Genomic DNA, 18,531 nt, shown 5'->3' on the forward strand with positions numbered 1-18,531 from the left:
TTTTTTTTTTTTTTTTTTTTTTTTTTTTTTTTTTTTTTTTTTTTTTTTTTTTTTTTTTTTTTTTTTTTTTTTTTTTTTTTTTTTTTTTTTTTTTTTTTTTTTTTTTTTTTTTTTTTTTTTTTTTTTTTTTTTTTTTTTTTTTTTTTTTTTTTTTTTTTTTTTTTTTTTTTTTTTTTTTTTTTTTTTTTTTTTTTTTTTTTTTTTTTTTTTTTTTTTTTTTTTTTTTTTTTTTTTTTTTTTTTTTTTTTTTTTTTTTTTTTTTTTTTTTTTTTTTTTTTTTTTTTTTTTTTTTTTTTTTTTTTTTTTTTTTTTTTTTTTTTTTTTTTTTTTTTTTTTTTTTTTTTTTTTTTTTTTTTTTTTTTTTTTTTTTTTTTTTTTTTTTTTTTTTTTTTTTTTTTTTTTTTTTTTTTTTTTTTTTTTTTTTTTTTTTTTTTTTTTTTTTTTTTTATATATATATATATATATATATATATATATATATATATATATATATATATATATATATATATATATATATATATATATATATTGTTTAAACTGAGGAGGGCACAGCCCTCCTCAACGCCTCCTCAACAGCCCTCCTATTCAGGAGGGCAATTCCTGAATACTCAATTCACTTCGTACAGGGTGCCTCCTAATCCCTGTACGTTTTAAGGTTCGAACTTGTGACTCAGCCTCTTTAACAGCCCCCCAACTGTGCCTCATAATAACTCTGCCTCTTTAACTCTTTAGAAAACGTAATTTTTTTCAAATAATTTAAAAAAGAAACTGAGTTTCTATTTTAAACTTTAAATTCAGTATATAAAAAATTTCCTCTGACGGTGAATCGAACCCAGGTTTTCCACCTGACAGTCAGGAGTCTCGACCGCTGGACTAAAGAGACACAATTGTTAATGTTTTTTAGTAAGGGGAATCTACTTTTGACGCTAGCAAATCCCCACAAAACTTGATATTTGGTTTTTGGAAAACAGGAGTGATCAGATTGAGCTGAAATTTCGAGGATAAGCTCCCAGGCCTCAGGAAAGGTTATCGTCTAAATTTCAGCCCAATCAGACATCGTTAAAGGGGGGTTGAGGTGGGGAAAATTAACATGGGCTATTATAGGAAAACGAGGTTTTTCGTAAATGTAAATTCGAGGGATAATTTTTTCGGTCTGAAAATATCAAAAGGCCCTAACAGGTGGAATTCTGCTTCGAATGAGTCCTCATTCACCCAGATCAGTTGCCAACTGTGGCCTGTAGGCGTGGATAACAAAAAAAAGAGAAATGAAGTTTAAGTGGCTATATTTGGTTTTTTGAAAACAGGGAAGGAGTAATCGGATTGAGCTGAAATTTCGAGGATAAGCTCCCGGGTCCTAGGAAAGCTTAACCTCTAAATTTCAGCCGAATCGGACAACGTTAAAGGGGGGCTGTGGTGGGAGGGTCGAAACTTCCGGCCCAGTTTAGCCCATGAAGATAAAGTCGGAGGAGGATGAAATTTTGCGAGTTTCTTAGTTTGAGCTTGGGCTACAAAATGCGATCACCGCCGTCTCTCTGCGGCCTCTAGGACCTGAGATCGCTTAACATTGTGGTGGGTCGCCTGTTTATAGAGGCACAAGTGTGCCTCCTTGTATATATATATATATATATATATATATATATATATATATATATATATATATATATATATATATATATTTATTAAAATTTTCTTTTCATGCGGATTGATAAAATACTCCCTCGATGCGTCTGAATATCGCTATGAAAATTTTGCTCAAGCATTGTTTATAGAGCATTCGTAATCTCTGCCACGCTTAGATTTCAAAGGAATGGCATAGAAATAGCAACTAAAGATAGTAATTGTAAATCGAATATATTTATATTTTTTATTGTGTCGGTGTTGCTTCTCATCCAAAGTTATATTATTAGCTTGCATAATTTGTAGGGGGTAAAGAGCCCTCATTTTTTCGATATTGATTACCGTAAAGTCTAAGATTTCGATGAAGGCTGTAGCTGGGTTCATTTTTTAGATAGTATTTTGCTACGCTCTGTTGGACGTTTAAGACATGGGCAAGTGCACTGGGTGCATTTAGACTCCCCGTCTCACCAATATTTGCGTTGAAACGTTTCAGAGTTTCAGCTATTTTGCAAGTAAATGTGTACTACTACCAAGTCCACAACCTTTTTGTATATTAGCGTTGGCAAGACGCTCTCGTCTACAATCTGCTGTACTTTATTTACTGCTGTAACTTTACACTGTAAGTTACTGCTGTAACTTTATTTAGGTGTGCTTGTCGTCATCAACAAAGTTTTAAAATAATCTTTTCATCGCCGTTGTCATTTGCTGTTGCCTGTTGTATTAATTATTTTAAATCTTGCTTGTTAATCACAAGTGCTTTAGAAAAGTTTGATGAGTGTAGATACATCAGGACATTGTTGTCAATGGATAAAATTTTCCTGCAACTAGGGACAAAATCCAGTTATTAGATGAATGAGATAGTAAGTGGCGTTGTTTCCTAGGATGATTTATTTGGTTGTCCTATCAATTTGAACGCCAATGGTTTCATTCATATAATTTAACAATCTGTTACTCTCCTCCCAACAGGGAATTGCAATGGATTCATGTTGTCTAGTCTTTCCTAATGCAGCTAAACATTGTCTGCAGTTAAATTTAAACACAGCTCAGAAATTAGTTTAATAAATTCCCGATCTACATTGTTAAGTATGACCTTCCTAAGTCGTAGTTTCGAACGGCTCCACATAGAGAACAGATATCTACTATTATGTAATTTCTTCAAAGTCATAGTCTCAACTAAAGTCTTTTCCTATCGCTCATTGGCAGATACATAGTTATTTCACGATCAAATATATTGCTAACCACACGTAGATCTTCTGGTTTGTTCTGATTCAGGTCGAGTACAATGTGCCAATAGGGCTTGCTTCCAGCCTGATTGTAATCTGAAAGCAGGAATTTAGGGCAGCCCGGATAAATTTACTTGTTTGAAGTTATGAGAAAAGTTGAGACACAAACAGCTCTGTGCATAATGTAATAAGTATGGTTCAAAGCAAGAGTTTGCGTACATCGACCCTGATGAAGCAAATTGTTCAGGACATCTGTGACGGAAATTTTTCATGATGTGATTGTATCGTGAAGTTTTTAATCATTTTCTCATACTATTACTCTATCGATTTGGCTAAATCATCAATAACGATCCAAGAGTTTGATTAAACTTAATTGAACACGACATGCAATCCCTCAATAAATGCATCTTTGGGTTCGTTAGTTTTTATCCTATCACGTGACTCTTGCCAAACACTATGGCAATAGTACATATTTGTATTCTCGAACTCCCCATCTACATTTCACCACGATTTTGAATTATTTTCATCAAAAGTAAGGTTTGTCCACTCATCGATGACCCACAGAAAAAAGCTCTGAATGGAATTATAAACTTATGCATAATCTCTCTCTGTGTCCCTAATATCAACAGTGAACAAGAAAAACTGAGTTAAAACTAATCAGTTTCTTATATTGAATATATGCATAGGTATATACAAAAAAAAACATTACAAAAAGAAACTTCAACAAAATAACACAACACAGCAAAACATCTGCTTTATGTTATTTTTTGAATAGGGGAGGCCGATGTACCACTTCTCCCCAGATTGATACCAGGGCGAGGCCCCTCCCCCTCCTGAGCATTGGGGAAATTCAAAGAAAATTACTCACACCAAGACTTTCCTCTTGGCGAACACACACGTCCCGGTCGGATAATATATAGTGACCAAAGGCGAAGGAGCGTTTACGCTGTCTCTATAAACATACACCTTGTCAGATATGGCACTCAAGACATTTTTCTCAATATCAATAAAAAAATTTGTATATTTGAAAGAGAAAGTTGCCATCAGTTTCAGTCTTAGAACTGTGTTTTTGATAATACAATTCTGATTGGTGTTCATATCGAAATTCTTTTCTATAAACTACAAGGTTTAGTCAAACTGGAAGTTGTGTCTTACTTGGTCTCACTTTATAGCCTCTTTTACTTGAAGCAGCTTACTCCATAGCTTAACAACTACTAAAACATATATATACCTTAGAAGTTTACTAAAACTATAGCGTTCGACTTTAAAAATTTTCAGACAAAAAATCTGAATAACCCTATGTAGTAAATGGCAACGTTCTAAGAATTGGCAAAATTTATTCGAAAAAAAAGTTGTATAAGCTCTGAAATGGCAGTTTCAATCTCTAAAGTAAATTAACATTGAATTATTTTTTTTTTCTTATTTTAGATGAAAATTCAGGACAGACTGGAAAGTCGGTAAATTTTTACCAAATCATATTATTGAGTTAGGAATAAAGTGAATATACCATTTGATGCCTTTTTTATGCTGATTACAAATATAACAATCATTTCTATCAGAAATGAATTTTAGCCCCCCCCCCTATATATGTCAATTCAGGGTGTATATTTCTACATTAGGGGGGGGGGGGGGGAAAGTATAAAATTACCACCCATTTACATCAGAAAAAAAATTTGCCCCCACCCCTCCCTAATGTAGAAATAGCCTATATACCCTGAATTGGTATATATTGGGGGGGGGGGGCTAAAATTCATTTCCGATAGAAATGATTGTCATAGCCTATTTGTAATCAGCATAAAAAAAGGCATAGAATAGTATATTCACTTTATTTGAAACTCAATAATATGATTTGGTAAAAATTTACTGGAAAGTCTATTGTGCTATTGAAATCTCATCAATCAAACATAAATAAAACAGGGTAAAACCTAAAATTTTGGTGATGTCTTTTAGCTTCAATCCTCCGTGCAGATTTTCTTTAAGTTCTTGATGGAAGTTTTTTTTTATATCAGAAAATAGTTGGATAAGTATATGGAGAATTCCATAGCTGACACAGGAACAAAGTGATCACACCAGCCTAGCCTACTTAGTTCCTCTTTATAATCTCCAAATATTTATTCATTAATACCAAAATATGGTAAGCTTTAACAAACTTGTTGCACTAAACAATTATAAAAAAAATCCTCCAAGACTAAAACCTCTTCTGAGCTGCTGTGACTTTCAATAAAGAGTTATTTCTTATGATTCTTAGATTTTAATTGATAAATTAAACAAAAACTTACCAAGTTTGAAGTTTGATTGTAATTCTACTCCAAAGAAGGAGCGCCAGCGTAGCTGAGAGTTCAACTGAGATAGACCTTCGCAATCGCCTTGATTGACCAAAACAAACCCAGCATTTAAAAGTCTTTATAATATGCGGTGGTTAAGCTCATGATGAAACGCTGAGAATTGAACGGGAAGGGAAATTGGAGGGCAGTTGAACTCTCAGCTATGCTGGCCCTCCTTTGGAGTAGAATTACAATCAAACTTCAAACTTGGTAAGTTTTTGTTTAATTTATCAATTCTACTCCAAAAGGAGCGCCTTAGCTCCGCCTTTGAGTTCAACTGAGATTTTAAAGTTCAGCGTGAGCTATACCAACACTAATGATGAATTATAGCCCTATTCATTAAAAGAGGCTGTTGTACAAAAATTCATTTATAGGAAAATATTTCAAATATAACAAATTACAGTGAATAAATTCAAAAGACAGATAACTGCTGACCACTTTCAATTGGTTTATTATAAAACCTTGCAAACATTTTGGCATTTTTCCAGCCTACATATTTTATGATTTGATCTACATCAATTCCTCTTGCTTTAAGGTGGGACGTTGAGGCAGACCGTGTGCTATGAGCACCATAAAAACTGATATATATACCTGCAAGAAATAAAACTACTTTCATCCATCTAGAAATAGATGGCTAGGACACGGCAGTATAAGGCTTATGATGTGTAAGACAAATTGCGTCGTTTCTCTCTTGATTTGACATCCGTCGAATATACCAAGTTAGGTGCGTCGCTGGACACAGGGACAACTCTTGAAAAGGTCGAAATTTAACTACTGATTTGTGGTTGCCCGGTTTCGATGTTTTTAACAATACATTGATTTGAAAATCAAAACTTCCATCATCATTATGTACCATATTATTAAGTGATAAACTGGCCAAAAACTGAACTCTTTCACAAGCAGATAAAATCAATAAAACTGCTAATTTTTGTGTTAGTGTCTTTAATTGAAGATTTTCGATATCCCAAGCGGGCAGTCTAAAGAGATCGAATACACATTTTACATCCCAAATACTTGAAATCTTGGGTAGACTAGGCCTTCTATTAAAGACACCTCTCATAAACTTCTTGGTGATGTGATTACTGCCTAACTGAAGGCTTGGTAGAATTGCCGATAAGGCACTCCTCGCAGTATTAATAGCACTGTATCCAACACCTGAGTGAAAAAGTTCTGTAAGAAATGTCAAAATCTCCGGTAGAGTTGCCTCCAAGGCCTGGATTGTGTTTCTTCCACAAAAGTCGATCCATTTTTCAATGTAAACTTTGTACTGGTGCTTAGTTGAATCCCGCCACCCATCCATGATAATATTGACTGTGGAGGGAGAATATCCTTGGTGGTGAAGCCCTTGCCAGAGACGATGCAAGCCGCTAGGTGTAACATCTTGGACAATGGATGGTGCAAGGTCGGTTTCTGTGGGAGAGACAAAGTAAAATTATCATTTGGTAGAAATATTGGACTTCCTATTAAAAGCTTTAATAGTAAGGGATACCATTCTTGTGTGGTACAATTCGGAAAGATCAAAATACCAGTGGCCTGATCTGTTTCCACCTTCTGAAGGGTCCTCAGAAGTAAACTGAATGGGGGGAATGCATAAAAGAAATAATGCTTCCAATTCATTGCAAATGCATCTACGAAAAAACATTCTGGATCTGGTTTCCAAGAAACAAATGGTTTAATCTGAAAATTTAATCTAGTCGCAAACAAATCAATATCTAATGACTGACAGACCAAAAAATTCAAAATATTAAATATTTCAGAATCCAATTTCCATTCCTTTTCATTATCAAATTTTCGTGATGCCTTATCCGCAATATTAGCAACCCCAGGCACATGTTCTGCAGATATCCATCCTTTGCCCTGCAGTACTACCTGCCAGACCTTATTTGCGAAATAATTACAAAATTTAGATTTTGATCCTCCCATTTTATTTATATAAGCTACTGTGGTTATATTGTCAGAACGCAGCCAAACATGCATGCCTTTAATATCATGGGCAAAACATTTTAATCCCAGATAAACGGCCTTCGTTTCTAAGACATTGATATCAAATCTCTTCTCTTCTGAGGACCATTCACCTGTGACCATTTTCATGGAATATTCATCCACAAGTGCCCAACCTAGTTTCGACGCATCACTACACAAATATTTGTCAATTGATCTAGACTCAATTGCTTTAGAAGCATGATTGGCAATATCCAACCACCATTACAACCACCGAAATTACATCGGATGTTAAAATTATCCTTGCCGCAAAATTACCCTTTGCGTACCTTAATGCTTGAGTTTTCAACGATTCCGCTTTTCGGTAATATAAAGGCCCTAATTCTACTGCTGGAAATGTTGAAACAAGAACGCCAAGAGTTTCAGCAAATTCTTGAATTGTAGTCAATTTTTGACTAAGAATTTTTGAAACAAAATGTATAACTTTTTTAACTTTTCTTTCCGGCAGGAAAATATGCATTAATCGCGAATCTAACAAAAAGCCCAGAAATTCTATTTGTTGGCTTGGAATGAGGACTGACTTTCCCGGGTGGATCACAAACCCCAGTTCTGACAGTAATTTTGCTGTTTCATAGACATTATTTTGACACTCTAAATATGACCTTCCCAGAAGGAGAGAGTCGTCTAAATACGTAACTGACAAATAACCTTTTCTTTGAAGCAGAGAGATAACAGGTTTCATAAGTTTCGTAAGAATCCTTGGGGCCGATGATAAGCCATTTGGCATTGAAGTAAACACATAACAAAGGTCAACATTAAAACAAAGCCACATTTTATCTTCAAAATCAACAGGAAATGAATAATAAAAATCGACTTGGTCAATAGAGGCCATATAACAATTTTTTGCTATCAAAAAAATCGCAGAATGAACACTTTCCATTTTAAAATGGTAATATTTAAGGTTTTCATTTAAATTTGTAAGGTTAAGAATAAACCGGGTAGACCCATCTTTCTTTGGGACTGTAAAAACAGGAGAAATACAACGTGTTTCCTTTATTCTGAATTCAGGTACTTTAACAATAGCACCCTTATGCAATAAAATATCAAATTCCTTTCTTATAGCCTCTATTTCTTCAAACGTAAAACTTTTGTTTTTTGTTCTCGTAGCTTTGAGTGTTGTTTTCTCAAATTCAATCGTAGATCTTGAGGAAGCGACATTCATAATATTCAATCACTATTTATTGAATACCATTTTGAGATTTACTTACTAATTCTCCTAGCTTTAAAGTTATCAGCATCACATTGTGACTGCCTATTGACATTAACAACGAAATCATAAAAATAAAGGGCGGGGTATGGTAAATAGTACATACCAGCTATTTGCAATCCCTTTTTTGGATATCCTGGAATTTGGACCTCTCTTGACGGTCCTGGCCCTGCTTTCTGCGATAATTTGGACGGGGGGCCTCGTTCTGCCATCGGCGATAACGGTAGGCCCCCCTTGCACGTTTTTTGGTTTTCCAAAAGATTTTGTCAAATCCACCACGGATTTAGCTTTAGACGTTGTTTTGGCAATATCTTTGCCAAAAGATACTCCGTGACTTTGACTTCAGGGGCACATAAAGCTGATGCTACAGTGGGATTTGGGCTCAATTCGAATTTCATTGCATGACGTCTTTTTAAACTTAGGTCGTAATTGGTGAGGCCAAGCATGTGATCTGCATCTGTAAGGTTTTTGACAACTTTTTCTTTAATATGCTCATTTTCTATCTCAAGAATCGCATTTGCTGCCTCTAAAACACAAAATGTTGAGTGAGCAATTGTCCGCTGCACTTGAAGGGCCTTAGCATCCCTCTATTTAGCCTGTGATGAGAGAATAGCCCAGATTTCACTATTCACCTTTGGAGGACCAATTTTTTTCGGTCTTCGCAGGCCTAGGGTGGTGCTCAAATAACTTTTTTAGCTTCACTATTTCCAAAGGCTCAGAAAAAATTCTATTTTCAACTTTGGTAAGTTTCTTATGGATCTTGGGACCCTCTTTGGTACCAGAACGTTCTTCAGAAATCTTTCTGAATAGAGCGTCATTTGACGTGTCTTCTTTTAATCTTTTACCTTTGTGTTTTTCGGAGAAGCCTTCCACTTTGTGTCATGGATTTTTGTGGGGCTCCGAGAGCAAGATTTTTCGTTCCTAGAACTAATTTCAGGGCTCTGAGAGCCATACCGAGCACAAGTTTGAAACTCAGGGCTCCGAGAGCCATTTGTTTGATCGCTATTACTCTCACTTGAGAGTATTATGCGACGCGAATGAGCTTTATATTGCCTGCCATGCCTCTCACGATCATAATCTTCATCGACTAAATTGTCCAACAATCCAATCACTAACTCACTATCACTCATTATTTAATTTGGTCTGATTCAAAGCGAATGCTAACGTCAACTGGGTTTGTTTTGGTCAATCAAGGCGATTGCGAAGGTCTATCTCAGTTGAACTCAAAGGCGGAGCTAAGGCGCTCCTTTTGGAGTAGAATTAAGGGTTTGTGAGAACTGCTTTCACTTTCTTAGCTTGTCAAAGCATAGCCTGCTCATCAATCTTTTCTTTCTCTGGAGTATCCATCAGTATTCTGCAAACTCCTTTTTATCAACCTTTTGATGTGGCCTTTCACAAGCTTTTGGATATGGCCTTACCATGAAAAGTGAAACTGTCTAGATTGAAGTGCAGGTTACCTGTGTGTGTGTGTGTTGAGAGGCTACACCTCCCCCTTCTTCTGGATTTAAGGAAGTCATGTATTCATCTATTGTCTCAGATACAGGCTAGCCCAATGGTTGGTCAGTTACTGCTGATGGCTAAAAGCCATCATTGACAAAAAAACAATTAAAAAAACTTTCCACAAAATAAGTTTTTCAAAGAAAAGTAAAGAAATCCATTAAACCAAAAATGAGCAAAAATTAAATCAAATAATCTATTATAAAGGGCATTAGTCCTTCCCATTTTCAATTGAATGAGCCCTTTTCAAAGTTCCTATGACAACTCTTTCAATACAAAGTGCCCTGGTGTAAAAAAAAAAAAAAATAATTGTTATACTTGTTGGTTACAATGCCACCAGTATTGGTGTGGTAAGGTATGGGTGTCACCACTTATCAAGATAAACGACCACCCACGCACCATGCTTGTCAATCTGTAAAATTATGAAACTTACTTTGATGCTTGTAGACTCTATTTGTCCTCGCTCTTTCACTAGTGCCTGTACTTTAAGTACTGCGCTTAGGATCTATTATTATTCACAACAACTCTACCATAGAACCAACCTGGTCTCTATCGTATGGCATCCGCATTTGGTTTTGAAAGTCGAAGTCCCCAAGACTCGTAGAAAATGATCATGCACAGCACAATCAAAACACAAATTTTCTCGCTCTCACGAATTTACATTTGAGAGGAGCAGAGAATCAGTTTCTGGCACATTTGATGATGCCAGCCATCATGAAAAATTGGCTGCACTAGCCTTTCAAATTCCATCTGTGAAAACAACCCCACATCTCAATAAAAAAGTAAATTGCCCCTTGGCATAATTTCAAATAATCTAAGGCTGAACATGCAAAGGCCTGTGAAAACAATAGGGGTACTGGGAATTAAGTAAAATTTTGAGCGAACCATGAATCGCCTTTTTTCTGGGTTTCCTCCCCTGGGATAAATCAAATGCAGAATATGCATTGGTGCTAATTGAAGATGAAACTTCGATACTGAATATGGTTTTCCGGAAATAATTGTCAATTCCCATGAAGAATAAAAACTATGAATAGGGCTACTGGACAGAGGTTTGGGTGAAATGTGAAAGTGACTGGGAGAGAGTATCCCCCAAGGACTCCAGATTAGAGAGGCAAAACCTTGGTAAAGGGATCACAACTTGTCTGCCAGTTGTGCATTGAGGAAAAGGGCTATCTTTCCCGACTTCCCGCAGGGGATCTTCCCCAAGATCAAAATATCTTTTGAGTTGATAATACTAATCTCAGATTCCTTTCCAAGTTTTTCCAATCCAACTCAACATTCAATATCCCCCAACTTCCCCCCAACCCATTGTAGGTCATTCGTCTCTATTTTGTAATCATCTTGTTTTATTCCCCATGGGTCTTTGACCACTCTTTCTCCCCTATTATTTATGTTATCAAGGCACAACCCATCCAACCTTTTTTTCTCCCTATTATTTATGTTATTAAGGCAGAGGCCATCTAACATTTTATTTTTCTACCTATTATTTATGTTATTAAGGCACAGCTCATCCAACATTTCTTATTTTTTGCCACTTCAGGCTGAATCTCCAAATTTTGTCTCTTTTATGCATTTATTTGTTCTTTTTCACTTTTCTCAATTTTGTCATTTGTGCAAAATAATAAATCATTGTTAAATATGATTTAGACTCCAGTGTCCACCATCTTTGACTGCATTTCTTCATTGTAGCTCCATTTAAAATCTCTTTTCTCTCTTTTAGTTCTCTTTACTTTTACTGCAGAAACAAATATTTCGTTATCAAATGGGAACTGAATTCCAACATTTGGTTTTTCATATTGTACTAATATTTCTTGAACTTTGCGAGGAAAAGCACATACAATAAATTTCGTCTCCTTTTTCTCTGGTACAATCAGCACTTCATTTTGGCAAACATTTTTTGGCATCTCACACTTGTTAAAAGTGTTCTCAAGTTTTCCATTTTCTGGAAATATTCCTGAAAATTATTTTTGCACGTCTTATTTTCACTACTATGTTGCTGTTTACTTCCGCATCCCATTTTTGTGGCTTATCAACATTTCGAACACGAGTATCAAGCAATTCGTTTTTCCGACAGGGTGATACAGCCTCCCAATTTATTTTATGGGCCGGTCCACCGCCCCCCGTATTCAACGAAGTTGCTTATTTTCTCGTTACGGCATTTACTGTGTGATAGTTCTCTGATAATCTCTCACTCATTGGCCTTCCCTTACAGGCTTCACAAGCTTTAGTAAGGGTTTCCATACAAACCTGATGATATATTTCATTGGCTTGTCTATCTTTTTCAATTTTGTCCATACAGGCCTGATGAAGTATTTCATGGGCTTGACTATCTTTTTCAATTTTATCTATCATCCTGTAATTTTTTCATTTACTCCAGGTGCTTTCTTTTGTCCACCTCTTTTCTTTGTTCTCTAGCTATTCTCTCTTTCTTTTCTATCTCTCTTTCTTTCTCTTTTCGTTCTCTGGCTATTCTCTCATCCTTCATGAAATTTAATATTTGTTGTGTCATATCTATTTGAGTACTTTTTCGCGAGCCCCTTCTGGATCTTGATTCAACACTGCTCCTTCTATTGGGACTACTTTGATTCCGTCTGTCATTATTTCTTCTTATCTCATTTTCTGAATCTGTTTTTTCTCTATCCATATTGTCTCTTCCTTTATAGGCTACTCGAGCCTTTTTGTCCTCTTTTCTATTCATTCTAATTTCATCTTTCTCAGCCTGAATTTTTTCCTTATATTCTTGGTGCTCTCTCTCAAAGGCCTTCATATTTGCCTTTATTTCTATTTTCCTACTTTTTCTATGGGCTTCACTCGCCCTTCACGGTCTTGAGTTAATCTTATCTCTGTCCGACATTATTTCAAAATTCCGTTAACGTCAAAATACTTCTTCAGTCTAAATGAAAATTCTTTTACCTATTTAGCCTTCGGTTTCTCCCGACAAATTGCTGCGTCTCAATTAGCCTTATATTTTTGCACACTAATTAGTTGCGCGATATATTGATTCGTAATTTTTATTTTTTTTTATTATCTAACAAGGCACAGCCCGATCTTCATAATTCTAGTAATTGATTCCGTGTTCTTTTCTCTTTATATGTAATCACAATAGGCTACTCTGTTGGCTAAATTAACTTGTCTCTTCGAAAATGTGGAATTCTTTTACTATCAGGTTTACTGATAGGACATTTTCTTGCTGCCACCAATATTATACCAGTAACCACCACTGCCACCAGTGTTATACTGGTAGGTTACAATGCCACCAGTATTGGTGGGGTAAGGTATGGGTGTCACCACTTATTGGTGCAAAAATGGTGCTAAACCAATTACTGTAGGGAAAAGCCCCTGGCGGTGCCCAATTTTATGGGATGCCCGCGTCTACCACACCGGTTCTGTGAATATTGGGTTTGGTAATACCCAAATTACAGTATACCCTGCCCTAGGGTATGATAATGTGATCTAGTGTTTAAATGGCCACTTTCTAAGGCCAAGTGTACCCGCCCTGGGTTGCCACTAAAAATCTCTATCTCTCTCCTTGGAGGTAACAAACCCCCCTGTCAATATAATAATGACAATATCTTGTAACTCTGTTCCTACCCTGCCTGGGTTCTGGGAAAATTGCTACACAGTTTGTAGAAAATATCTTACTTGTATTCTTCCAAATGGTCACAATAAACGCATCTATAAATTTCCATTACAGACTCCCTATACGGGGTCTCAAAGTAGACTACTCAAAAATAATATTCTGTAAAGCAACTTTTCATAGGGGTGGACCTTCGCTTGGCCCAGCCAATCCTCTCAATCCCCATTCAAAACCCATTCTACTTTTTCTTACCTTTACCTTTCAATGACTCAAACCAGAAAGTCCAAAACAGAATTTAGTTCAAAGCTTACTTATTGCAGAAGGATCCAGCTTAGCTACCAGAATTCAACTTAGGATTAAAAATTATCTTGTAGGCAAATGTAATTACAGAAAAGAAAATGGGTCATTTATCTGAAAAGAAAAGAAACAGGGGTGGAGCCCCAAGAATTATACATTATACCCACATCAATCTTTACTATAAAAATGTCAAGCCTTCAATTGAATGAGCCCTTTTTGAGTTTCTACAACAATGCTTTCTATGAACACCTTATATGAACCCATGGCATAAATTACAACCCTTGAGGGCATGAGAGGGGTGTTAGTTGCCCTCCAATCACTTTCAACAATTAAAAAGGCACTAGCCCTTTCAATTTCCATTGAATGAGCCCTTTTGAAGTTTCTATGACAAGACTTTCAATAAAAACCTTATATGCCTCCAGGGCATAACTTACATTTCTTGCCCTGAGGGTTGGGGAGGGTCATTCTTAAAGACCTAAATTCCATGACTTTTTACTATATTTAACTAAATTGCTATCTCAAGCATACGTTTGAATGTGTTTTGACAAATACTAAGTATCAAAGAGAGCCTTGTTGCACTCCATTCGCTTCCAACCACTAAAAAAGGCAATAGTCCTTTTAATTTCCAATCGAATAAACCTTATTAGAAGTTTCTACGACAACACTTTCTATAAAAACCTTATATGCCCCAGGGCATAACTTATGGCCCTTGCCCTGAGGGCTGTGAGGGGATTTTCATCATCAAAGACATAATTTCTGGACCTTTCAACTATGTTAAACAAAATGACTATCCCAAAATTTCAATTGGATGTGTTTGGGTAAATGTTGGTTGTTAAAGGGGGGTTACTTACCCTCCTATCAATTTCAACTATTAAAAAGGGCATTTGCCGTTTCAATTTCCAATCAAATGATTCCTTTTTGAAGTTTCTACAACAACGCTTTCTACAAAAAAAAACTTTTATGCCCCAGAGCATAACTTACAACTCTTGCCCTGAGGGTTGTGGGGGGGAGTGTAATCCTCAAAAACATAATGTCTGGAATTTTTAGTTGTGTCAAACAAAATGGCTCTCTCAAAATTTTGATTGGATGTGTTTGGGGAAATGGTGGGTGTGAGAGGAGTGTTAGTTATCCCAAAATCACTTTTGACTATTAAAAAGGGCACAAGCCCTTCTAATTTCCAATCGAATGATCCCTATTTGAAATTTCTACAATATCACTATCTACAAAAACCTTATAGGCCCCCAGGGCATAACTTACAACCCTTGCCCTGAGGGCTCTGAGGGGATTATAATCCTCAAAAACATAATTTCTGGACTTTTCAACTATGTCAAACAAAATGGCTATCTAAAAATTTTGTTTGGATGTGTTTGGGGAAAAGGAGGATGTGATAGGGGGGTTAGTTGCCCTCAAATCACTTTTGACTATTAAAAAGGGCACTAGCCCTTTGAATTTTCAATCGATTGGGCCCTTTTTCAAGTTTCTACGACAAAGCTTTCAATAAAAAACCTTATATGCCCCCAGGGCATAACTTATACCCTTACCCTGAGAGCTATTGGAGGAGTGACATCCTCAAGGATATAATTTCCGGGCCTTTCAAATACTATGAACAAAATAGCTATCTCTAAAAGTTTGACGTTTCTACAACAATGCTTTCTATAAAAAACCTTATATGCCCCCAGGGTATAACTTACAACCCTTGCCCTGAGGGCTGTGGATAGCGTGTCATCCTCAAAGACCTACTTTCCAGAGTTTTCAACTATATTGAATAAAATGGCTATCTAAATATTTTTATTGGATGTGTTTGGGGGAAATGTGGGCGTGAGAGGGGAGTTAGTCGCCCTCCATCCACTTTCGACTATTAAAAAGGGTACTAGCCCTTTGAATTTTCAATTGACTGAACCTTTTTTGAAGTTTCTATGACAACGCTTTCTATAAAAAACCTTATATGCCCCCTGGGGATAACTCACAACTCTTGTTGTGAAGGCTGTGGGGAAGGGTTGTCCTCAAAAACATATTTTCTATCTGGAAATCAACTATGCTGAACAAAATGGCCGTCTCAAAATTTTGATTGGATTTGTGTGGGGAATTGGTGGGTGTGGATGGGGTATTAGTTGCCTATCAATCACTTTCGGCAATTCTAAAGGGCACTAGCCACTCCAATTTCCAATCGAACGATCCTTTTTTGAAGTTTCTGCGACAACTCCTTTGATACAAAGTGCCCTGGTATAAATGAATAAAATAAATAATACATTGTGCCAACATTTTGCTTGAATTAGGCAGCATGATTGCACTGCCTATGATATCAGAGGCAAAGCTATAGCGTTGCCTATAGTAAAGGCCATACAGCTCCAATGTTTTATTATTTATTTATTATTTTTTTCCAGAGGCACTTCATATGGAAGGTGTTGTTGTAAAAACTTCAAAGGGGGCTCATTTGATTGGAAATCAAGAATTCTAGTGCCCTTTATAAGGTTCAAAAGTGATTGGAAGGCAACAAACATCCCTTCCATGCCCACCATTTCCCCAAACACATCTAGTCAAAATTTTGAGATAGCCATTTTGTTCTACATAGTTGATTTCCAGATAGAAGTTTTGTTTTTGAGGAGGACACTCGCCCACAGCCCTCAGGGCAAGGGTTGTAAGTTATGCCATGGGGGCATATTAGCTTTTATACAAAGCTTTGTCATAGAAACCTCAAAAAGGGCTCATTTGATTGGAAATTCAAAGCCTAGTGCCCTTTTTAATAGTCAAAAGTGATTAGAGGACAAGTAACCCCCCTCTCATGCCCACCTTTTCCCCAAACACATCCAATCAAAATTTTTAGATAGCATTGTGTTCAACTTGGTTGAAATTTCTGGAAATTAGGTCTTTGAGGATGACAACCCCTCCCCACAGCTGTCAGGGCAGGGGTTGTAAGTTATGCCCTTAGGGCATATAAAGTTTTCATAGAAAGTGTTGTTGTAGAAACTTCAAAAAGGACTCATTCGATTGGAAATTTAAATGGCTATAGTCCTTTTTAATGGACGAAGTGACTGAAAGGCAAGTAACACCCCCTCAAAGCCCCCAATTTTCCTAATCAAATCTAGTTAAAATTTTAAGATAGCAATTTTGTTCAACATAGTAGAAAGTTCTGGAAATTATATCTTTGAGCATGACACTTTCCCACAGTCTTCAGGGCAAGGGTTATAAGGTATGCCCTGGGGGCATATATGGTTCTTATGGAAGGAATATGGTTCTTATGAAAGGAAACTTCAGAGTTGACTCATTTGATTGGAAATTGAAAGTTCTAGTTCACTTTTTAAGCGTCAAAAGATATTGGAGGTTAACCAGCCCCCCAACACGCTTTTTTTCCCAAATGCATCCAATAAAAAATTTTAGATAGCTATTTTGTTAAAAATAGTTCAAAGATCATATAATAAAATCTCTGGTGTCAACACAAGGCATAGTAAGTTATGCCTTGGGGGCTTATATGGTTTTAATGGAAGGGATGCTTGTATAAACTTCAAAGAGGGCTCTTTTGATTGGAAATTTAAAGTTCTAGTTTACTTTTTAAGAGTCAAAAGAGATTGGAGGGCACCTAGCCCCCTCCCCCTCCACGCCCTTTTTTCGCAAACCTGTCTGACAAGAACTTTGAGATAGCCATTTTTTTTAAATAGTTCAAAGAACATATAAGAAAAATCTCTAGGTTCGACTCAGCCCCCTCCCCCCCCCCCAGGGCCCAAAGGCAGGCGTTGTAAGTTATGCCATGGGGGAATATATGGTGGTTATGGAAGGGATGCTTGTAAAACTTCAGAGAGTGCTAATTTGATTGTAAATTCAAAGTTCTAGTTCAGTTTTTGAGAGTCAAAAGCTTTTTAGATTCACTTTTTAAGAGTCAAAAGAGATTGGAGGGCCACTAGCTCCCCCCCCCCTCCATGCCCTAAATGTCTCAGATATAAATTTTGAGATAGACATTTTGTTAAAAATAGTCAGTTCAAAGTTCATATAACAAAAACTCCGGTGTCGACACAGCCCCCAAGGGCCCGAGGGTAGGCGTTGTAAGTTATGCCCTGGGGCATATATGGTTTTTATGGAAGATATCCTTGTATAAACTTCATAGGGGGCTCATTTGATTGGAAATTGAAAGTTGTAATTTACTTATTAAGATTAAAAAGTGATCAGAGGGCAGCTAGGCTCCCCCCACACTCGATTTATGTTTTTCCCATATGCACTTCATATAGAAGGGGTCGTCGTATAAACTTCAAAGGGGGCTCATTTCAAAGGGAGCAAACTTTTTTCTCTTTGATATTGTTACTTTGATACCAGTTTTGATACTTTGATGAAGATTTGATTTTTTTTTTTTTTTTAATTGATTTTGAAATAAGGAATTTTTAAAAATTTGAAACTTTTTGCAATCAAAAACGAACAAAAATTAATAAAAAAAACTTTCTGTAAAATAATTTTTTTAAAAAAAGTAAAGGCCATTTTAAACTTAAGCTCAGCAGATACAAATACCTTTTAATTTCTAACTCAAAACGACCAGAAATTACTATTAAAGAATAAATGAAACCCAAAACGAACAGAAAATAAATAAACAATCATAGGAAAAAACGTACAGCAAGTAATAATATAAATAAATAAATAGATCTTAAAGTGATTAATGCTTAGATTGAATATGAAAATTAAGCTAAAAACGAAAAAAAATATTTTGCTATTGAAGTATAAATGAAACTTAAAACAAACATAAATTAAATAAACAATCAATGCAAACAAACATACAATAGATATTAATGTAAATGAATAAATAAT

General features: G+C 35.8%; 1 protein-coding gene across 1 annotated transcript in view; it reads left to right on the forward strand.

The window, feature by feature from the left end:
* Positions 1–4,166: 4,166 nt before the first annotated feature.
* Positions 4,167–18,531, forward strand: part of Mcad (Medium-chain acyl-CoA dehydrogenase) — a 66,696-nt gene continuing 52,331 nt past the window's right edge. The window contains exon 1 of the mRNA XM_089103758.1: positions 4,167–4,229. Within this exon, the coding sequence (XP_088959884.1) occupies positions 4,209–4,229 (21 nt within the window). The 5' untranslated portion in view covers positions 4,167–4,208. The remainder of the gene's footprint in view (positions 4,230–18,531) is intronic.

Source organism: Artemia sp. Qi Xiang Cuo, chromosome 17 (genome assembly GCF_049724085.1).
Source record: "Artemia sp. Qi Xiang Cuo chromosome 17, ASM4972408v1, whole genome shotgun sequence".
NCBI lineage: Eukaryota > Metazoa > Arthropoda > Branchiopoda > Anostraca > Artemiidae > Artemia > Artemia sp. Qi Xiang Cuo.